At 61.6% G+C, this 16,911-nt stretch overlaps 1 protein-coding gene across 4 annotated transcripts in view; it reads left to right on the top strand.

Moving 5' to 3' along the window:
• Positions 1–16,458, top strand: part of TJP3 (tight junction protein 3) — a 53,261-nt gene extending 36,803 nt beyond the window's left edge. For all 4 annotated transcript variants that reach the window (XM_054013839.1, XM_054013838.1, XM_054013840.1 and 1 more), the window contains 14 exons: positions 3,293–3,455; positions 4,093–4,183; positions 5,827–5,891; positions 6,750–6,810; positions 7,248–7,404; positions 8,418–8,526; positions 9,641–9,860; positions 10,942–11,138; positions 11,983–12,078; positions 12,675–12,745; positions 13,107–13,418; positions 13,861–14,118; positions 14,505–14,557; positions 15,886–16,458. In XM_054013839.1, the coding sequence (XP_053869814.1) occupies positions 3,293–3,455; positions 4,093–4,183; positions 5,827–5,891; positions 6,750–6,810; positions 7,248–7,404; positions 8,418–8,526; positions 9,641–9,860; positions 10,942–11,138; positions 11,983–12,078; positions 12,675–12,745; positions 13,107–13,418; positions 13,861–14,118; positions 14,505–14,557; positions 15,886–15,988 (1,956 nt within the window). In that variant the 3' untranslated portion in view covers positions 15,989–16,458. The remainder of the gene's footprint in view (positions 1–3,292; positions 3,456–4,092; positions 4,184–5,826; positions 5,892–6,749; positions 6,811–7,247; positions 7,405–8,417; positions 8,527–9,640; positions 9,861–10,941; positions 11,139–11,982; positions 12,079–12,674; positions 12,746–13,106; positions 13,419–13,860; positions 14,119–14,504; positions 14,558–15,885) is intronic.
• Positions 16,459–16,911: the final 453 nt, after the last annotated feature.

Here is a 16,911-nt window from a genome sequence, read left to right as displayed (position 1 = left end):
ATCCTCCGAAAATAAGGCCTACTTACAGTTTTGCCTCTCATTGTAATATAAGGCATCCCCCCGATAATAAGGCATCCACCGATAATAAGGCATTTTTCATTTCTGAAAAATAAGACATCCCCTGAAAATAAGACCTAGCGCATCTTTGGGAGCAAAAATTAATATAAGACACTGTCTTATTTTCGGGGAAACAGGGTAGATGTTTTTTTCATCGAAGGCCTCCGCTGGAGTACTGTGTCCAGCTCTGGGCCCCACACCATGGGAAAGCGGGGGGACACTGGAGAAAGTCCAGAAGAGAGCAACAAAAATGGTGAAAGGTCTAGAAAACACAACCTACGAGAAAAGAGTGGGTTTGTGTAATCTGGAGAAGAGACGACTGAGGAGGGACATAAGTCTTCAAGGGTTGCTCTGAAGCAGAGAAGGATAAATTGTTCTCATCCACTGAGGATAGGAGAAGAAGCACTGGGCTTAAATTGCAACAAGGGAGGTTTTGGTTGGACATTAGGAAAAAGCCCCTAACTGTCAGGGTGGTTAAGCACTGGAACAAATTACCTGAGGACGTTGTGAAATCTCCATCACTGGAGGTTTTTAAGAGCAGGTTGGACAAACACCTGTCAGGGATGGTCTAGATAATACTTGGCCCTGCCTCGGCGCAGGGGACTGAACTAGATGACCACTAGATGGGGAGGGATAGCTCAGTGGTTTGAGCATTGGCCTGCTAAACCCAGGGTTGTGAGCTCAATCCTTGAGGGGGCCATTTAGGGATCTGGGGCAAAAATTGGGGATTGGTCCTACTTTGAGTAGGGGGTTGGTCTAGATGACCTCCTGAAGTCCCTTCCAACCCTGATATTCTATGATTCGAGGGCCCTTCCAGGTCTAAGTGTCTGTGGTGACAGCCCCATTTACTAAATGGCATGAATTCCTTGCTGTGTGGTGCATTCTGAGGAGGCTTCACCATGGCCTGGAACCCATAGGGCTCCAAAAGAGACACATCCCCTGTCTGAACAAGTGGAGCAAGCGTTGTGGGTTTAGATGTTTTTGGAGGGTTTCTTTGTTTTGGGGACTAGATCGTCTTTTTACCGACAGAACTGTTTTGGCTGGGTTGGGAGGTAGTTAACAGCACAGCCCCTAGTGTGGACACAGCAGCTAGTCTAGTTTATTGCCACGTGCACCTCAGTGCACTAGGGGCTTGTACCAGCATCACTATGTATCTGTTCCTAACCCACTCTGGTGACCTGGTACAGTGTGCGTGTGTGTACACACCAGCCTGAAAAACTGTCAATTAACAACTACCTCATTTAAACCCCAAATTACCATGGAAAACTTCAAACCTGCCAAATTTCTAATTTCAAATCCTTCAAAAGAGTATTCCAGAGGGATCAGAAGGAGATAGTTAAAAGGAAGGGCCTGGGGCAGCGTTAGCCACAGAGCTGCCATCCGCGCCTGCATCATACTGTCTGGACGAACTGAGTCCTCACACAAACAGGGAACGCGGTGGCCTGCCTGCCCCAGGGTGGAGCTTGGCCCCTGAAAACCTGAACAGAGGTGAGTGCTCATCGGGTACAGTGAAAGACAAGTGCACACAAAGAACCCAATCTACGGGCCTTTCCCCTGGCCAAAGCAACCCTCTGGCCTTGTCTGTGCAAAAACCAGACCCGAAATGACTCCGACTTTGTCTTCACTGCAGACAAGCACAGGTGCTGGCTTCCTCTGGATCCCGTGGGTGCTCTAAACCCCTCCCCCCATCTGACCCCCACCCCCTTCCCTGCCCCCACTCTGCCCCAAGCCCCCACCCCTGCCCCACCTCTTCCTGCCCATTTCCACCCCCTCCCCCATGTGTGCCCCATCCCCACTCTTCCCTCTGTCTCCCAAGCGCCTCCTGCAAACCACGGAACAGCTGAGCGTGGCGGGCAGGAGGTGCTGGGAGGGAGGCGGAGGATGGGAGGCGCTGGCTACACCATGGGCTGGAGCACCCACAGAGTCAGCACCTCTGCAGCCAAGGGGTGTTTAACATGGAGTTACTTAGCTAGCTGCTGAGTGGCGAAAAGGCACAGACAGGTTTTATCTCAGCAGAGCTAGTCGAGGTCAACATTTTACTAACCAGTTTATTTAATGGTCCCTGCCCCCTCCCAGCCAGACTTGTACATAACCTGATCTCTGCAAACGAGGACACCACTGATGCTTTGTGTGTGTGTGGGGGGGGGGGGGGGGGGGATTTATTTTTTTAATGCATAAAAATACAGAAGCTGAAGTGGATTTGTTCAAGAGGCCTTGGCAAGAGGGTCAGAACAGACAACTATAATTAAACTCAATTTGCAAGTGTGTTTCACAGGCTGGGCACATGAGGAGGTGCTGCTTGTCTGGGGAACTTTCTAAACATGGTGCTAGTTTTCTGTTCTCACTTCTGTTCAGAAGCTGGGAATGGGGGATGGGATGGATCACTTGGTGTTTCCCTGTTCTGTTCATTCCCTCTGGGGCACCTGGCATTGGCCACTGTCGGCAGACAGGATACTGGGCTAGGTGGACCTTTTGGTCAGACCCAGTATGGCTGTTCTTATGTACATAGTCAGAAGTCTTTCTATGGTGAGAGATCCTTCCACCCGACCATCAGCAGGTGGTTTGGGGACAGAGGGAGAGCAAGCGTGTGTGTGTGTGTGTGTGTGTGTGTGTGTGTGTGTGCTCACACTCCAACCACATACCTCCTTCCTGGCTCAGCGTCCCATCTATCTAAGAGCTAATGATATTTCCCACCGTGGTTGTGAAGTGTTTTGAAATCTCTGGATGAAAACCCCTCTCTGTAGTAGTGGGGAGTATTGTTGTTAACAGGCCTGCTGTTCCTCACTGTGTTGTGCCTGTATGTGTACACAGCATGATTAAACTCCTTGTTCCAATACCCACGTGGACTCGCTGGGCTTCATACCCGCCTGCATTGTCCAAAGGAATGTCTTTCCCTGATTGCAGCAGGGTAGCTATGGGGACCAGAGCCAGCCTTGGCCCTGCCCGTTAAATCAACAGTCCCACCCCTCCCGTTGGGCGCTCTGATATGAGACACACTGGCTGGCATGTGGGAGTGTGACTGACTCAGCGCTGTACTCCCCAGCGTGGATCCCTAGATTAGCTGGGGAGGGGGGGTGGCAGATCTGGACTTACTCTGGTCTATAGGCTCCGTTTTCACTACCCCCCTGCTCTCGGCTGTGCCCAGCCCCAGGGAAGGCTGCAGCCTCCCCCTGAGCGTGGTACTTGGCAGGCAGCTCTGTAATCCTCCGCCCCCTCTCTCTGCCCCTCTGGCTAGATTAATGGTGTCACCAGCGAGAACATGTCTCTGGCTGACACCCGCAGGCTGATTGAAAGGTCAGAGGGGATGCTGAGGCTGCTCGTGTTCCGGGACAACCGGCAGTTCCTGGTCAACATCCCCCAAGTGAGGGACAGCGACAGTGACAGCTCGTGGCTGGACGGTGAGCGGGGTCACGGGGGCCCGGGGGAGCCTCCAGGTGGAAGGAGCCAGGACACCCGTGTTCTGTGGCTGACTTGGGTACAGGCGGCGTGGCAGTGCTGGGGAGGGGGGAGAACACACCAGGGCAGCAGCGAGTATCTAGTTGCTGTCTGAATTCAAAGGTCACGGTGACCTAATTGCCATGGTGCTCAGGGGGCTGGACTCTGCGGGGTAATTACTGTTTGGGAGTCCTCCGGCGGCACGGCCTGTGTGCTCGGTGCCCACCAGTCCGGCGAGGGCTGGGTTTGTGCCAGTTCTGCTCCTTGAGTAGCTGCAGCCGTGCTGGGCAAGCTGGAGGGAGAAGCCAGGCGCTGCCACTGGGCGTCTAGGGAGGTCATCAGTGGAGCGGCACGTGGCAGACTCGCAGGTGTTCTCGAGCGAACGGCAGGGCCATGGGCTCTGAATACTTGGTCTGTTGCCTCCAAGCCTTCGTTGTCTCACTGCATTGGACAGCAAGAGTCCTCCAGTCCTTCCCCAGCCCCCAATCACTCAGCGGGTCACACGCCTGCCACTGCCATAGAGTTGAGGAGGGAAATGAACCTGTGTCCTGGCATGCCTGGCTCTACTGCGCTGTCTTCTCTCCCCACTTTGTGCTCTAGACATCTCCGACATTGGCTCCGAACTGTCCCACCCGCCCCCAGCACAGAGCCCCCAGCGGGCCCCAGAGGCCTCCAGGACGAACTCGCTATCGTAAGCCACTTGTCTCTTCCTCTCCCCCCCCTCCCCCCCGTCCCCCTTCGAGTCATCAGACCCTCGCTGTCCCACCCCAGGCGGAGGGGCCACTCCTCCTCTTCCCCGGCTGTGTTCCCCAGCAGCCGGCTTGTCCTGAGGCACTGTCAGACCCCTGAGAGACAGCCCCGGTTTGGGGTTGTGGATCAACACGGCTCGGTGGCTGCTCTCTGCCTGTCCCCCTCTCCCGTCTGTAACATGGATAAAGCGTGTGTACGAGTCCTCGCCATGCCCAGGAGCCAGTGCTGAGTGGTGCCATTATGTGGAGCTGGGCCCTGAGTTTAGTTTAAAGGCGACCTCCCCATCTTTGACCTGCACCGCAAACCTCGCCCAGTTTTCCCCACTCCAGCCAGAGCAGCCTACGCGGAGTTCCCAGGGAGTCTGTTCGTTGGGTCCCATAGCGTAACCGTCAGGAGCCTCTGCCTTCACGGCCCCAGAGAACGGCAGCCCGGGGCCATCTGCCCCATGGGGCATTACACTGCTTGGCAGTCGCCGTTCTCTCCCCTGCCAGGACAGCCTGGGGGAGGGCGGCTCTCTAAGGGCTCCTTGGTGGATGTGGGAGGGGCTGGAGCAGGTGCCTGCTGGAGCCTGCTATGGGCGGCTCTGTGTGGGCTCAGAGCGAGGCAGGTGATGATACGTGGGAGGAGAAGGCAGGGGCAGCATGGGCATCTCCCTGCCTGATCCAGCCGGCAGCTGGTCTGTGGCTTGTCAGAGAGGAGCCTGGGTGCTGTGAGCCATCAGAGCTCTCCCCTGCAGGGCCGAGCAGGGCCTGCGCCCCAGAGAACAGCACTTACCGGGGGACGGCTGCCTGCTGGTCAAGAGCCAGACCCTGCTGCATAGACTGCACGTTTCTTGGAGCAGGGAGTGCGTGTGCACGTGCAATGCACAGTGTGTGCGTGTGCACGTGCAATGCACAGTGTGTGCGTGTGCACGTGCAATGCACAGTGTGTGCGTGTGCAGTGTGCTCACAGTGTGCCGTGCCCAGTAGAATCCTAGAATCTCAGGGTTGGAAGGGACCTCAGAAGGTCATCTAGTCCCACCCCCTGCTCAAAGCAGAACCAATCCCCAACTAAATCATCCCAGCCAGGGCTTTGTCAAGCCAGACCTTAAACATCTCCAATGAAGGAGATTCCACCACCCCCCTAGGGAACCCATTCCAGTGCCACAGGGCCCCAACCCCACAAGCACTGCAGGCAGCCCAGCTGCAGCGCACTCCTCCAGCTGGCAGCTCCTCTGAGCGTCTCCAGTCCCTCACCTCTGTTCCCCCCCTCCCGTGCACTTGCTGTGGCGTGAAGGGGAGCTCCAGGAGCAGGGCCAAACCAGGCAGCCCAATGCGTGCGAGTCCCAGGATGTCCCCGTGCCTCCAGCCGAGCTCTCTCAAGCAAGGGGCTGCGGGAAAGGGCTCTCTGAATGGGACCAGAGCCCCCTTCCCTGAGCTCATGGGGCCGCGATGGAGCCAGCGCGGAGCAGGGGGGGTAGGAGGAGCTGAGGCCGACCCTGGCTCCTTCAGACAAAGCTCTCGTTTGTGGTGGTGACGTGCCCTGTCCCACAAACGGAGGAGCAGCAGCCGTCCTGCTTAACTCTCACATCTCTTTTTGCTCTAGGGAGGGGAGACAGCTCAGCAGGGAGCCGGCAGCGACTGTACAGGAGAACGATGCTCCTGTCCCAGGTGAGTCCTGGCTGTTGGGTCTCCTCCGGGCTAGGCAGGGAGCCCCGAGGCTGAGTCCAGCCTGTCCTGCTCTGGAGACTGGGGCTGGGCAGTCTCATCCCCGCCCCGCCCAGCAGGGTAGTGACCGATTGCGTGTTGGGAATGGGCTGATGTGTCCATCTGGTTCCTAGCACTCAGGTGTCTTCATGGCAGGAATCACCAGCATGGGTAGGAGTCGCTGGAAGTCTGGCTGTCCAGCTAAGTGGCGGGGCCAGGACTGAGTGGGGCCCTGGAAACCGATCTCCTCGCTTGTCTGGAGAGGAGGCCTCTCCAGGGCACGGCTGAAGATACGTTGGGGTCCGAGGGGCGAGTGGCAGCTGGGGGGAGGGGGAGCCTACCCTGCCGCTCTCTGTGTTGCCCCTGTTCTGTGGCGAAGCAGAGGCCGTCAGTCTCCAAGGCTGTCGATAGGGGCCGTTCACCAGCACTGACTTCCCATAAGCGAGGCCAGGCTCTGAACAGACATTGTGGGCAGAGCTCCCAGCCAGGCCGGGCAAGCTGCTGTGTTCTGGCAGCAGCCTTGTGTAGTCTCGGGCGCTCTGATGACCCGTGTGCGTCTCTCCCCCTGCAGCGTCCTTTGCTCTCGAGCCCCTGCAGAAGGGCGCGCTGCTCTCTGGCGGTGCTGCCTGCAGCTCTGAGGTCAACAGCATGGACGTCCCCATCTTCATAAGCCATCTCTGGAGCACTGAGCCACACACCACACCCAGGCAGTCAGACTCCCTGTTTCCAACCCCCCTGCCCCAGCAAAGTCCCTCCTGCAGCCCTCAAAGCAGCTTGAGTGTCCAGGGCTGCTCCACCTTACCCCAGCCTCTCCCACTTCAGATCCCCAGGAGCCCGCTGAGGAGAGTGGCCACCTCGCAGCCAGAGCCAGCGAGGAGGATGGGTAAGCTGCTGCCATGTGCTCCCTGGGCTAGCTGGGGAAGGGAGCCGTGTCTAGGCACGGCTATGGCGGAGGTGCACGGGGCTGTGCAGACAGAACAGGGCCCTGCCCAGACGCAGTCCTGAGCGAGCCTGGGGAGAAGCCACACAGCAGAGGGCTGGCAGGGGGAGGGGGCGATGGGAAATAGCTGGGTTTAAGAAGAGCTCTGATACCAAAGAGGAGGGCTCTCGGCGGGGGGTGAGCGCCTGGGGCCGCAATGGAGCCAGTGCGGAGCAGGGCAGGTAGGAGGAGCTGAGGGTGAAGCTCTCGTGTGTGGTGGTGAAGTGCCCGTGAGCCCTCCCATGCTGGCTGGGGACGATGAGCTGCTGGCACCTGTCTGCTCCGATGGCCGCGCTGACTCCGCTGCTCCAAGCTCACGCTGCGGTTCTTCCCGGTTGCAGGTACAGCCCGGACGCCAAGATCGTGCGCTTTGTGAAGGCCAAGAGCATCGGGCTGCGGCTGGCTGGTGGCAATGACGTGGGCATCTTTGTGGCAGGCGTGCAGGAGGGGAGCCCCGCGGCCGGCCAGGGGATCAAAGAGGGGGACCAGGTTCTGCAGGTACCACTGCAAACAAGGGGCAGGGGAGGGAGAGTGTCTGGAATGAAAGTGCTGCTGCATCCCGACCCTCCCTGCGCAAAGGGGGGGTCCTCGTCCAGTGCGGCTCTTACTGTTCTTGGGAAGTAGCTGAGCCCAGGAAGTGCAGGGGAGCCCAAAATCCTGGGATTGTTTCCTGGCTCAGCTCCCTATGGGCTGGGACGTCCTGTGACCATCTCTAGCCTCCCAAACCCCCTGGCTCCCAGCAGCCCTGCACCCCCGCTAAGGGGCCTCGTCCTGGGTGGAGAGTCTCCCACGAATGGAGTGCCAGGAGCCACCCTGCTGGAAGCTAATCCTGGGAGACGACCTTGGAAATGCTTCTCCCAACCTCTAGTCTAGCCCTGCCCCGGCCAGGAGCGTTCGTCTCCTGCTGTGAGCACTTCCAGGGGCTCGCCCAGGAGCGGTCACTCCCTCTGGCCGTCCTGCAGTGCGAAAGTGCCACCCGCTGCATGTCTAGAATACCTGGAGCACGTCCGTGCTCTTCCCCGAGGCATCCGGGCCCCCTGCTCTCCTTGAAGTGTCCCCAGGTTAGTGTGCAGCGACCGCCATCTCAGCTAGCACCCAGGGCTTGAACCGGGGAGCTCCCAGAGCTAAAAACACAAGCCCCTACAACTGGCGCGATGGAGCCTTGGCCCTGTAACGGCTCCTCCTCTGTGGGTTGGCCTAGAGGGTGACCCAGAACACAAATTACATAGGCTCCACCCTCTCCCTCTAGCACCTTCCAGGCAGGGATCTCCAGACACGTCCCTCTGAACCCCCTCGTGCGGTCAGTGTGACCGACAGGGAATCGTAAGCACCAAGGTCACGGAGCTGGGAATCCTCACTCTGGGACTCAGCTCCGGCCACTAGCCCTGCACTTGCCTGGCCCTGCGGTGCCTGAGCGCCGTCCCCGTGCAGGCCCTTCCCCTGGCCGTGTGCTGCTCCCGCCCAGGTATGGACGGGGGACGCCGGCGCTAAGGCCCATTCTTCTCTGGCAGGTGAATGATACCAGCTTCCAGAGCCTGATGCGAGAGGACGCCGTGCAGTACCTGCTGTCCCTGCCGCCGGGTGAGGAGGTCGTTCTGCTGACCCAGGGCAAGCAGGACAGTAAGTGACCAACTGGCCTCCAGTCTGCGGCTGCAGGGTGCTGGGGCTTGAGTGTTAAGGTCCCGCTCCAGGCTCTGGCTGGTCCTTGCCTATGACTGAGCTACCAATGGTCACCCACGTCTGTCCCTTGGGAGCCCGTCGTTATTCTGCCCACATGTGTTTCCTCCCCTTTCCCCTGGGAAGCTGGGCAAGAGACGAGACCAGCCTGGGACTTCCCGAAACTCAGGCTCCCCAGGAGTGCCCATGATCCCAGCTGTGCTGGACGGGCCCAGGCACATCCCCTGTTGCACTGAGCGCAGGTGGGTGGGAGTTAACCCAGCCCTCGACCGCATCCCAGAGAAACCCTCAGGTGCTGCAACACCCGCTCCAAACTCTACACCGCAAGCCACCATGCCGGGGACACTACATCAGTGCCAGCCTCCAGTGCAGATGGGCTGCACCAGCGTCCTATAGGACGGGCACCCGTGTGACACCAGGACAGCCATCTGGACCGAGGGGTGGGGCTGGTGTTGCTACACTCACACCGGTGGGGAGACCCAAAGGGAAGCCGCATGTCCCTATGGCAGATCACTGTCTTGGGTTGAATCCAGGCCTGGGATCTAGTCCAGGCTCTTGGTGCCCGATCTCTCTACGGGGTCCCACTCCCCCATCTAGCCTGTACCTCCCAACCAGAGCTGCCTCCTGCTTCGTCCAGCCACTCACTCTTGTTTCCAACGTGACCTATGTTGGGGTTGCTGCCCTGCACGCTCCTGCTCCCCGACCTTCATTCATGGTGGGAGGCATCCATCCCACTCACTGCTCTGGGCTCTGCCCATCTCCCTGGACGCTGAGCTCACGCTCCCAGAGTTTCCATGGTTGCGAGGGTTCCATCTTCCTTCCAGCTCGGTTGTGTTGCTGATTGCTCCCGGTTTTCATGAGCCACGCTGGGGGACTCTGTTCCCTCTACGCAGACGGTCCCTTGTTCTCCACAGGGGTTTTGAGACCTGGGCAGTAAAAGGTGCTGCACAAATGCAGCCGGCCCATCTCTCCTCCATCTTCCCTGTGTGCTGGCCCCCAAATGCCCCCTCCTCTCATGGCCACCTCGCCCTGACGGGCCCTGTCTTGGCCTTCCCAGTCTACAGGAAGATGCTCAAGTCCAACGTGGGGGACTCGTTCCACATCCGCACGCACTTCGACTTCGAGAAGGACGCTCCCTCTGGGCTGAGCTTCACGCGGGGCGAGGTCTTCCACGTGCTGGACACCATGTACCGCGGCAAGCTGGGCAGCTGGCTGGCCGTGCGCATGGGCAGGGACCTGCAGGAACTGGACAAGGGTATCATCCCCAACAGGAGCAGGTAGGGCAGGCCGGGGGGACCGGGCCCTTGGCACGAGTCTCAGAGCGGGGGCACTGAGCCCTGGGAGCTGGGGCTGAGCTAAGGGCATCGGAGCCACTAAGGGAGTGTGGGGGGACGTCCTCCAGTGTGGATTGCAATAACCTCCCCACTCCCGGCACCTGCAGCCGAGAGCCCATTGAGGGGCCCATGACGCTCCCATGGCGGGCAGTCATCAATCCAGCTTTCTGCCCTGGGCAGCGACAGAGCAGCAGGGCCAGCAGGCAGGGCCTGGGCAGGTGGCTGCTATGGGGCCAAGAACCCACCAGCCCCACATATGCTGTCCTGAGCTGCTCTGCCTCAGAGCCATGCCGGCCACCCACCCTACTGCGGAGGGAGGCCCGTGATCCTCTGGGCAGAGAGAGGAAGCTCTGTCCCTGCATGACTTCCTTGGAGGAAGCATGGTCCAGTGGTAGCCCTGGGAATCTTGGCTCTGCCACAAAGTGGCCATGTGTCTGGAGGCCAGGTCACGTTCCAGCTCTCGGCCTCAGTTTACCCAGCTGTGAAACGGGGACAATGGTTTCTTCCTGGGAGGCAGTAGGGGTTGTTTGCAGGGCAGCCTGATGCCCTAGGATTGACGGGGCTGCGGCACAGCACCCTCCTGCCACGCCTGCAAGGTTAGAAGGGGCAGGACTTGCGCCCTAGCACTGCTGGGCCATTGCTCCTGTTGTGCCGAGGCGGAAATCCAGTGACCCAGGCCGTGTGCCCTGCAAGGAAATGCACCCTGGGTCTCGCTGCACGGGGCTCTGCGGCTTAGAGCGTCTCTCTGCCCCCGGCACGGCTCCTGGGATAACCATACTGAGCGCTCGCAGTGTCTGCTGCTCGCCAGCCCCTCCCATCGGCAAAGGGGGGCACCGAGGGAGGAGGTGAGTTGGTATCGGCCCCTGGAGGGGATCCCTGGTCGCGGTGCTGGAAACGCTCGCCAGCACTGGACCGTGGGGCACACTGGCTGTGCCGAAGCAGGGACAGTGAGGTGGCTGGTTCGGGGGCGCCCCAAGATGCTTTGGGGCTCTCGATGCTGACACTGCCTCCCCCTCTGGTGCAGGGCTGAGCAGTTCGCCAGCTTGGAGTCTGTCCTGAAGGCCACCTCCGTCGCCAGCTCCTCCGGGGCCCGGGCCGAGTTCTGGAAGCTGCGGGGCCTGCGGGGGGCCAAGAAGAACCTACGGAAGAGCCGCGAGGACCTGTCGTCTCTCACCAAGCAGGGCCACTATCCACCCTACGAGAGGGTGGTGCTGCGGGAAGGTGGGCGTGGCCGCCAGCCTGGGGCTGGTCCAGGGGAGCGGTGCTGGGGGCGGGAGCGATTGGCCTGTGCCCTGGCCCAGGAGGCTGGCTGCTGCTGGCCTGTCCATGTGAGGGGGGGCCCTGCACTCCCTGGCGGCCCACTGGGCTGGCCTGTCCCCTGGGAGGCGTTGCCCCAGGCCCTGCCCGTGCAGGGGCAGCTGCTTTGCACGCCTGCTCTCTGCTGAGATGGGGGGTCCCCTGCCTGGAGTGCGCTTGGGGCCTGCTCCTCACCGTGCCTTGCCCTTTGCAATGGCCGGGGCGCAGGGGGTATCTTCGTGGGAACTCCCCCTCGGCCAGACAAACAGGCTGGGAAGCTTCCTCAAAAGCCAAGCTGAGCTGCCTGACTCTGCGCCTAGGGATGAGGCTGCCGATTCTTCCTCCCCCCGGCTAACGAGGGCCGTCGCTCGCCCTGAGGGTGTTCCAGTCAGTCCCGCCGGAGCCGGGCCCCTCCCACAGCCTGAGACCTGGCAGCCTAGGCAGGGATCCCGTGGAAGCAGCAGTGGCACTGGCGGTAGCGGGGAGCACGCTGGGCTGACCCTGCAGGCTGGCTAGGAGGCTGCAGCCGTGGCGAATGCTGAGAAGCTGGACACTCCTACGGCCTGAGGCCTCTGGCGTCTCTGGTCCTGCCGCTCGCAGCCATCCCCTGGGCCCAGCTACGCCCAGCCTGGGGGGCAGAGGGCCCGTCCCCGCCCGTTACAGGTCGCGGTGGCACAGGGGCGGGGGGCCTGCCCGTGGCCTGCAGCGTTTCAGTCAGATCTCATGTCCCACGTGGTGCCCGGCTCGCTGAACTCTCCTCTCCCCGCAGCCAGCTTCAGACGGCCAGTCGTAATCCTGGGGCCCATCTCGGACATCGCCATGGAGAAGCTGAGCACGGAGCTGCCTGACGAGTTTGAAATCGCCCGTAAGCGCAGCCGGGAGCGTCCGACGGGCCCTGTCCTGGGATATTCCGTGGGGATTGCAGGGCTCCTGTGCGTGGCCAGCTTACGGAGCGGGTGCTCTGGGCTAGAGCTGGCGGGACCCACGTGCCCTGCTGAAGTGTTCCCTCAGCCGTGCCTAATGCTGAGAGCCTCCCGCAGTCCAGGGGCCCTTTCAGGGATGTGGCCCTGATCCCAGTTGCTTCCTTATCCTGGGCCTCCACATTTCCCATGCGCAGTCTGTCTGTCTGTCCGTCCCTTCCCCGCCCCCATCTGCCCGCTGCTTTGCATCTTCACCTGCCCAGACCGCTGGCGGCTTCCTCCTGAGCTAGACGGGTCAGGAGCCCTCTCTCTGCCCCCCCCTCCATCCGTGCACACCCCCTGCAATGCCCTGGGGCCCCTCTCTGCCTGCCCCCCATCTGTACACACCCCCTGCAATGCCCTGGGGCCCCTCTCTGCACCCCCCCATCCGTGCACACCCCCTGCAATGCCCTGGGGCCCCTCATGCCATTTCCCACAATCAGTGGGTCCGGCTTAGAGACACTCTCACCGTCTCCCTTGCCATGTTGTGCTTGTTCCCCAGAGAGTGTGGGCCGCGACGGGGAGTCGGCCAAGGTCATCAAACTGGACTCGGTGCGGCAGATCGCTGAGAAGGTGAGGCCCTGCAGGGCAGGGATAGCGAGGGATGCTCAGCCCACGCTGGCTGCCTCCTGACCAGCATGTTACCCCTGTCCACGGGGCGAGAGGTTGGGTGTCTTGCCTGAGGGAGTGTGGGGCCTGCTGTGTCTGCCCGGGAAGTGTGTGTGTGTGTGGGGGGGGAACGAGGCCAGGCAGTGGGGATCCCCCTGCTAAGGGGGCGGGGAGCCCAGAGAGCTGTATTCCAGTGCTCATGGCAGTGGATGGCCCAGCCCCTCCCAGCTGGTGTTCCGGGGCGGGGGAACCCCGCCGTAGATTTCCCTTCCCGCCCCCACGATCCTCCCCCAGCATCCCACCCAGCCCCTCTCCTGCTCCGCAGGACAAGCACGCGCTGCTGGACATCACGCCGTCCGCCGTGGAGCGGCTCAACTACGTGCAGTACTACCCGGTGGTGGTGTTCTGCGAGCCCGACAGCCGGCAGGGCATCAAGGCCATGCGCCAGTGGCTCGCCCCCGACTCCAAGAAGAGCTCCCGCCGCCTCTATGCACAGGCTGTCAAGATGAAGAAGAACTACAGCTACCTCTTCACGGCCACCATCAGCCTCGGCGGAAGCACCGACCCCTGGTACCAGAGCCTCAAGGAGATCATCCACACCCAGCAGGCCCGGCCTATCTGGACAGCGGAGGAGCAGGTACCCATAGAGGCCTTCTCGCTCCTCTAGGCCCCCTGCCTTTCTCAGGTCTCTCCTGTACCCCCTCCTGCCTGGCCTGACTGAAACGGGGCATCCCCTGGGCGTGGCCCAATGCCTGCTGCCAGAGAACTGCCAGGGCGCTGGGATTGAAGTCTGCCTGACTAATTCCCTGTGCTGTCAGACATGGCTCTGATCCCAACTCCCAGGCCAGCCGGGGCAGCCCCTTGGGCACTGGGGGAGTGAGGGGGGATGTGCTCCAGAATTACATGGAGGGGCTCCCATAGCACCCTGCTCCTCTGCAAGGCAGCTGAGGTACAGGGCCAGGGGGAGACCGATACCCAGTGCCGAGGGGCCAGTGCAGATGCCGCCTCGGGCAGCACCTCGAGTCACTGTGGGCCCCATTGGGCCTGTTGCCAGGTGACCCCCGTTCCTCTCCCTGCAGATGGACGCCTCCCCAGAGGAGGGCCTGGACCTGCTGAACCAGCAGCGTGCCGCCAGCACGGGGGACCTGACCTGCGACAGCCGTGCCAACAGCGACTACGAGGACACGGATGGCGAGGGGGGGGCCTACACGGACAACGAGCTGGAGGATGACTATGCCCAGCCAGCCCTGGCCCGGTCCTCAGAGCCAGTAGAGCCCGGCGAGCCCCAGAACCCAGACGAGCGCGTGGCAGTCTCTCTGGCCTACGCCCCCCCGCGGGTGAGCAGGGTGCCAGGCAGTGCAGGGGTCAGACCTGGCTGGTGGCTTCTGGGGAAGGAGACAGGAGGTCTTTGCCCTGGTCGCAGAGGGCATCGCTAACCCCCATCAGAATGGGCACCAAAGGGTCCTGTTATGAGCAGCCTCCACAGCGCCAGGGCAGCTGAATTCCCCTCTTCAAAGCCCAGGGTGCGGTGGGCGGGGGTGCCCGTTCCAGGGGTAGCTGGGGGTGCTCTCCCTGGGGCAGGCCAGCCGGGCCAGTGGGCTTGAGGGCTGGTGCTGCCTCTCTGCCCGTGGAGCCCCTCCCAGGGCAGTGCCTGGGGCTGCAGCGCCCCCATCTGGAGCACTCAGCTCTGCAGCCTCTAACAACTTCCTTCTGATTGCAATAGGATGGAGACCAGCAGCCTCAGGGCCAGTGGAGACAGGATTACAGCAGCATCAGGTACCAGCAGCCAGCGGGCGTGACATGGGCAGTGAGTGGGGTGGGGGGTGAATCACCTGCTCGGAGCAGCCTTCCTGCCAGGACTAGGGTTGCCAACTTTCTACAAGGGGGGGGAGGGCTCCGGCTGGGGGTGCAGGCTCTGGTGTGGGGCCGGGGATGAGGGATTTTTGGTGCAGGAGAGTTGCTCTGGGCTGGGACTGAGGGGTTCGGAGGGTGGGAGGGGGATGAGGGGTTTGGGGTGCAGAAGGGGATATGGGTTGAGGGGTGGGGCTGGGACTGAGGGGTTCAGAGGGCAAGATGGGGATCAGGGCAGGGGGTCAGGGGTGCAGGCTCTGGGTGGCAGCTCCTGGAAGCAGTGGCATGTCCCCTCTCTGACTCCTATGTGGAGGTGCGGCCAGGCGGCTCTGTGCACTGCCCCGTCTGCAGGTGCCGCCCCCGCTGCTCCCACTGGCCATGATTCCCAGCCAATGGGAGCTGCAGCACCAGGGCTTGGGGCGGGGGCAGCGTGTAGAGCCAGAGTGGGGACATGCTGCTGTTTCCAGGCGCCGCCCGGAGACACAGCAGGCAGGGAGCCTGCCTTAGCCCCGTTGTGCTGCCAACCAGACTTTTAACGACCGGGTCAGCGGTGCTGACCGGAGCCGCACTGTCCCTTTTTGACCGGGCATTGTGGTCGAAAACGGGACACCTGGCAGCCCTTGCCAGGACACTGGGTCTGTGGCTGCAGCCTGAAATCCAGTTGTGAGGGGGTTAATGCAAGTCACTGGATTCCTTTCACCTTCCCATCCTCCTGGCCTGCCCTGCAAGGGTCTGTGGGCTCCACACATGCTCAGGGGCAGGGAGGGGAATGTCAGCCAGGGCCCGTTTTGCACCCAAACCAGCCATGGCCTGTGGGCCACTGAGAGCTCTTCAACCCAGAGCCTGGCTGCGCACGCTGCCCCTCCGGTTTGAGCGTCAGCCCACGGCCAAGGAGACCTTCTGCATGGCAGGGCCTCTTGCAGCGAGAGGGGGTTTCACCCCCCTCTTGGTGCCAGGCTGACTCTGTGTCTGAGCCGCAGTCGGCTTCAGCCGAAGCAAAGTGCCCCGGGAGCGGGGGGAGGACTGGCTGGGGGGTGGCTCCTCCTGCCCTGGTTTTGAGGGGATGGCACACTCTTGGGCAGCGGTGCCTGGCTCTGCAGATGAGTCCGCAGGGCCCCGGGAGAGCAGGATGAACTGGGTGCTGGGAGAAATCCTCACCAGGCCCGAGGAGCCTGGGTGGGGGAGTTGTGCAGCTGGCATCCCTTCTCCCGCTCCCCAGCCAGGGCTTGACATGGCCTTTTGCTGCCCTGCAGGGAGTACGAACACAGCGCTCTGAAAAAGAAGTTCACCCAGGCCCGGGCCTACGACTCGGATGAGGATGAAGGCTACGACTGGGGCCCAGCTACGGACCTGTAGCCACAACGGCTTCCAGGATTCCTCGTCCTACACCACCAAGCTGCCTTCTGGGAAGGGCCTGCCACCCTGCATCGTCCCCTTCCCGCCCGGGGCCAGCAAGGGGACCCCTCCGGCCCTTCTCATGCGGGGTCAGCGCCCGCCAGCACGCACCCCTCTCCAGAGCAGGGCTGTTCGGTTTTAATCTTCCTAACCACAAGGCTCCCTGCAGCGTGCTGCTGGCTGGCGAGCAGCCGGCGTGAGCGGTTCTCCTGGGCTTACAGCCGCTGCACACGTCCTAGACTTTAACTCGCCTCCGAGTCTCTGTAGGCAGAGCCCAGGTCTCAGGCCTGTCACAGCTGCCTGCAGTGATGCCAACGTGCCAGCGTCCATGGCACGTGCAGCTCTGCCAGTGTGATTCATCGGGCAGGACTCCCTGGGTGGGGCTATAACTAGCCCGGCCTTTCTTTGTAATAAAGGAATCCTTTTCACTAGCCCCTGCTGGCTCTGTATTGCCCCCCAGGGGGCGCACTGGAGGCGGGCGACTTGTCTCTGTTCCAAGCCTCAGTGCAGGGGCTGGGGAATGAAGCGCAGGGCAGCCGTGAGGAAGCATGCACTGCTGCCCAGCTGCGTGTGCTCTGCAGAGGAGGCAGCAGCGTCTCTGTGCTCCTGCCTGACTGCGCGGGAGCCGAACGGAGCCGAGGCTGCAGGCCCATCTGCCCCCCCCCTGCTCCGCGCACTGAGTGTGGCAGCCGGCTTTCCTCGTCAGCCTGCCCAGCTGGGCGATGGCACCATCTCCACCCTGTTCTTGCACAACTGTGCACATACAGGCCCGACAGCTGGTCCTAAAAGCCCAGCCTGAGATGGTGCATGCCAGGGAGCGGCGCTCACTAAACACAGCGTCTGTCAGAGCCAGACGCCCCCTCAGAGCTCCTAGCTTAGCCATG

Source organism: Malaclemys terrapin, chromosome 24 (genome assembly GCF_027887155.1).
Source record: "Malaclemys terrapin pileata isolate rMalTer1 chromosome 24, rMalTer1.hap1, whole genome shotgun sequence".
In the NCBI taxonomy this organism is placed as follows: domain Eukaryota; kingdom Metazoa; phylum Chordata; order Testudines; family Emydidae; genus Malaclemys; species Malaclemys terrapin.
Note: the sequence above shows the minus strand (reverse complement) of the source record. Positions and strands in the feature narration are given on the sequence as shown.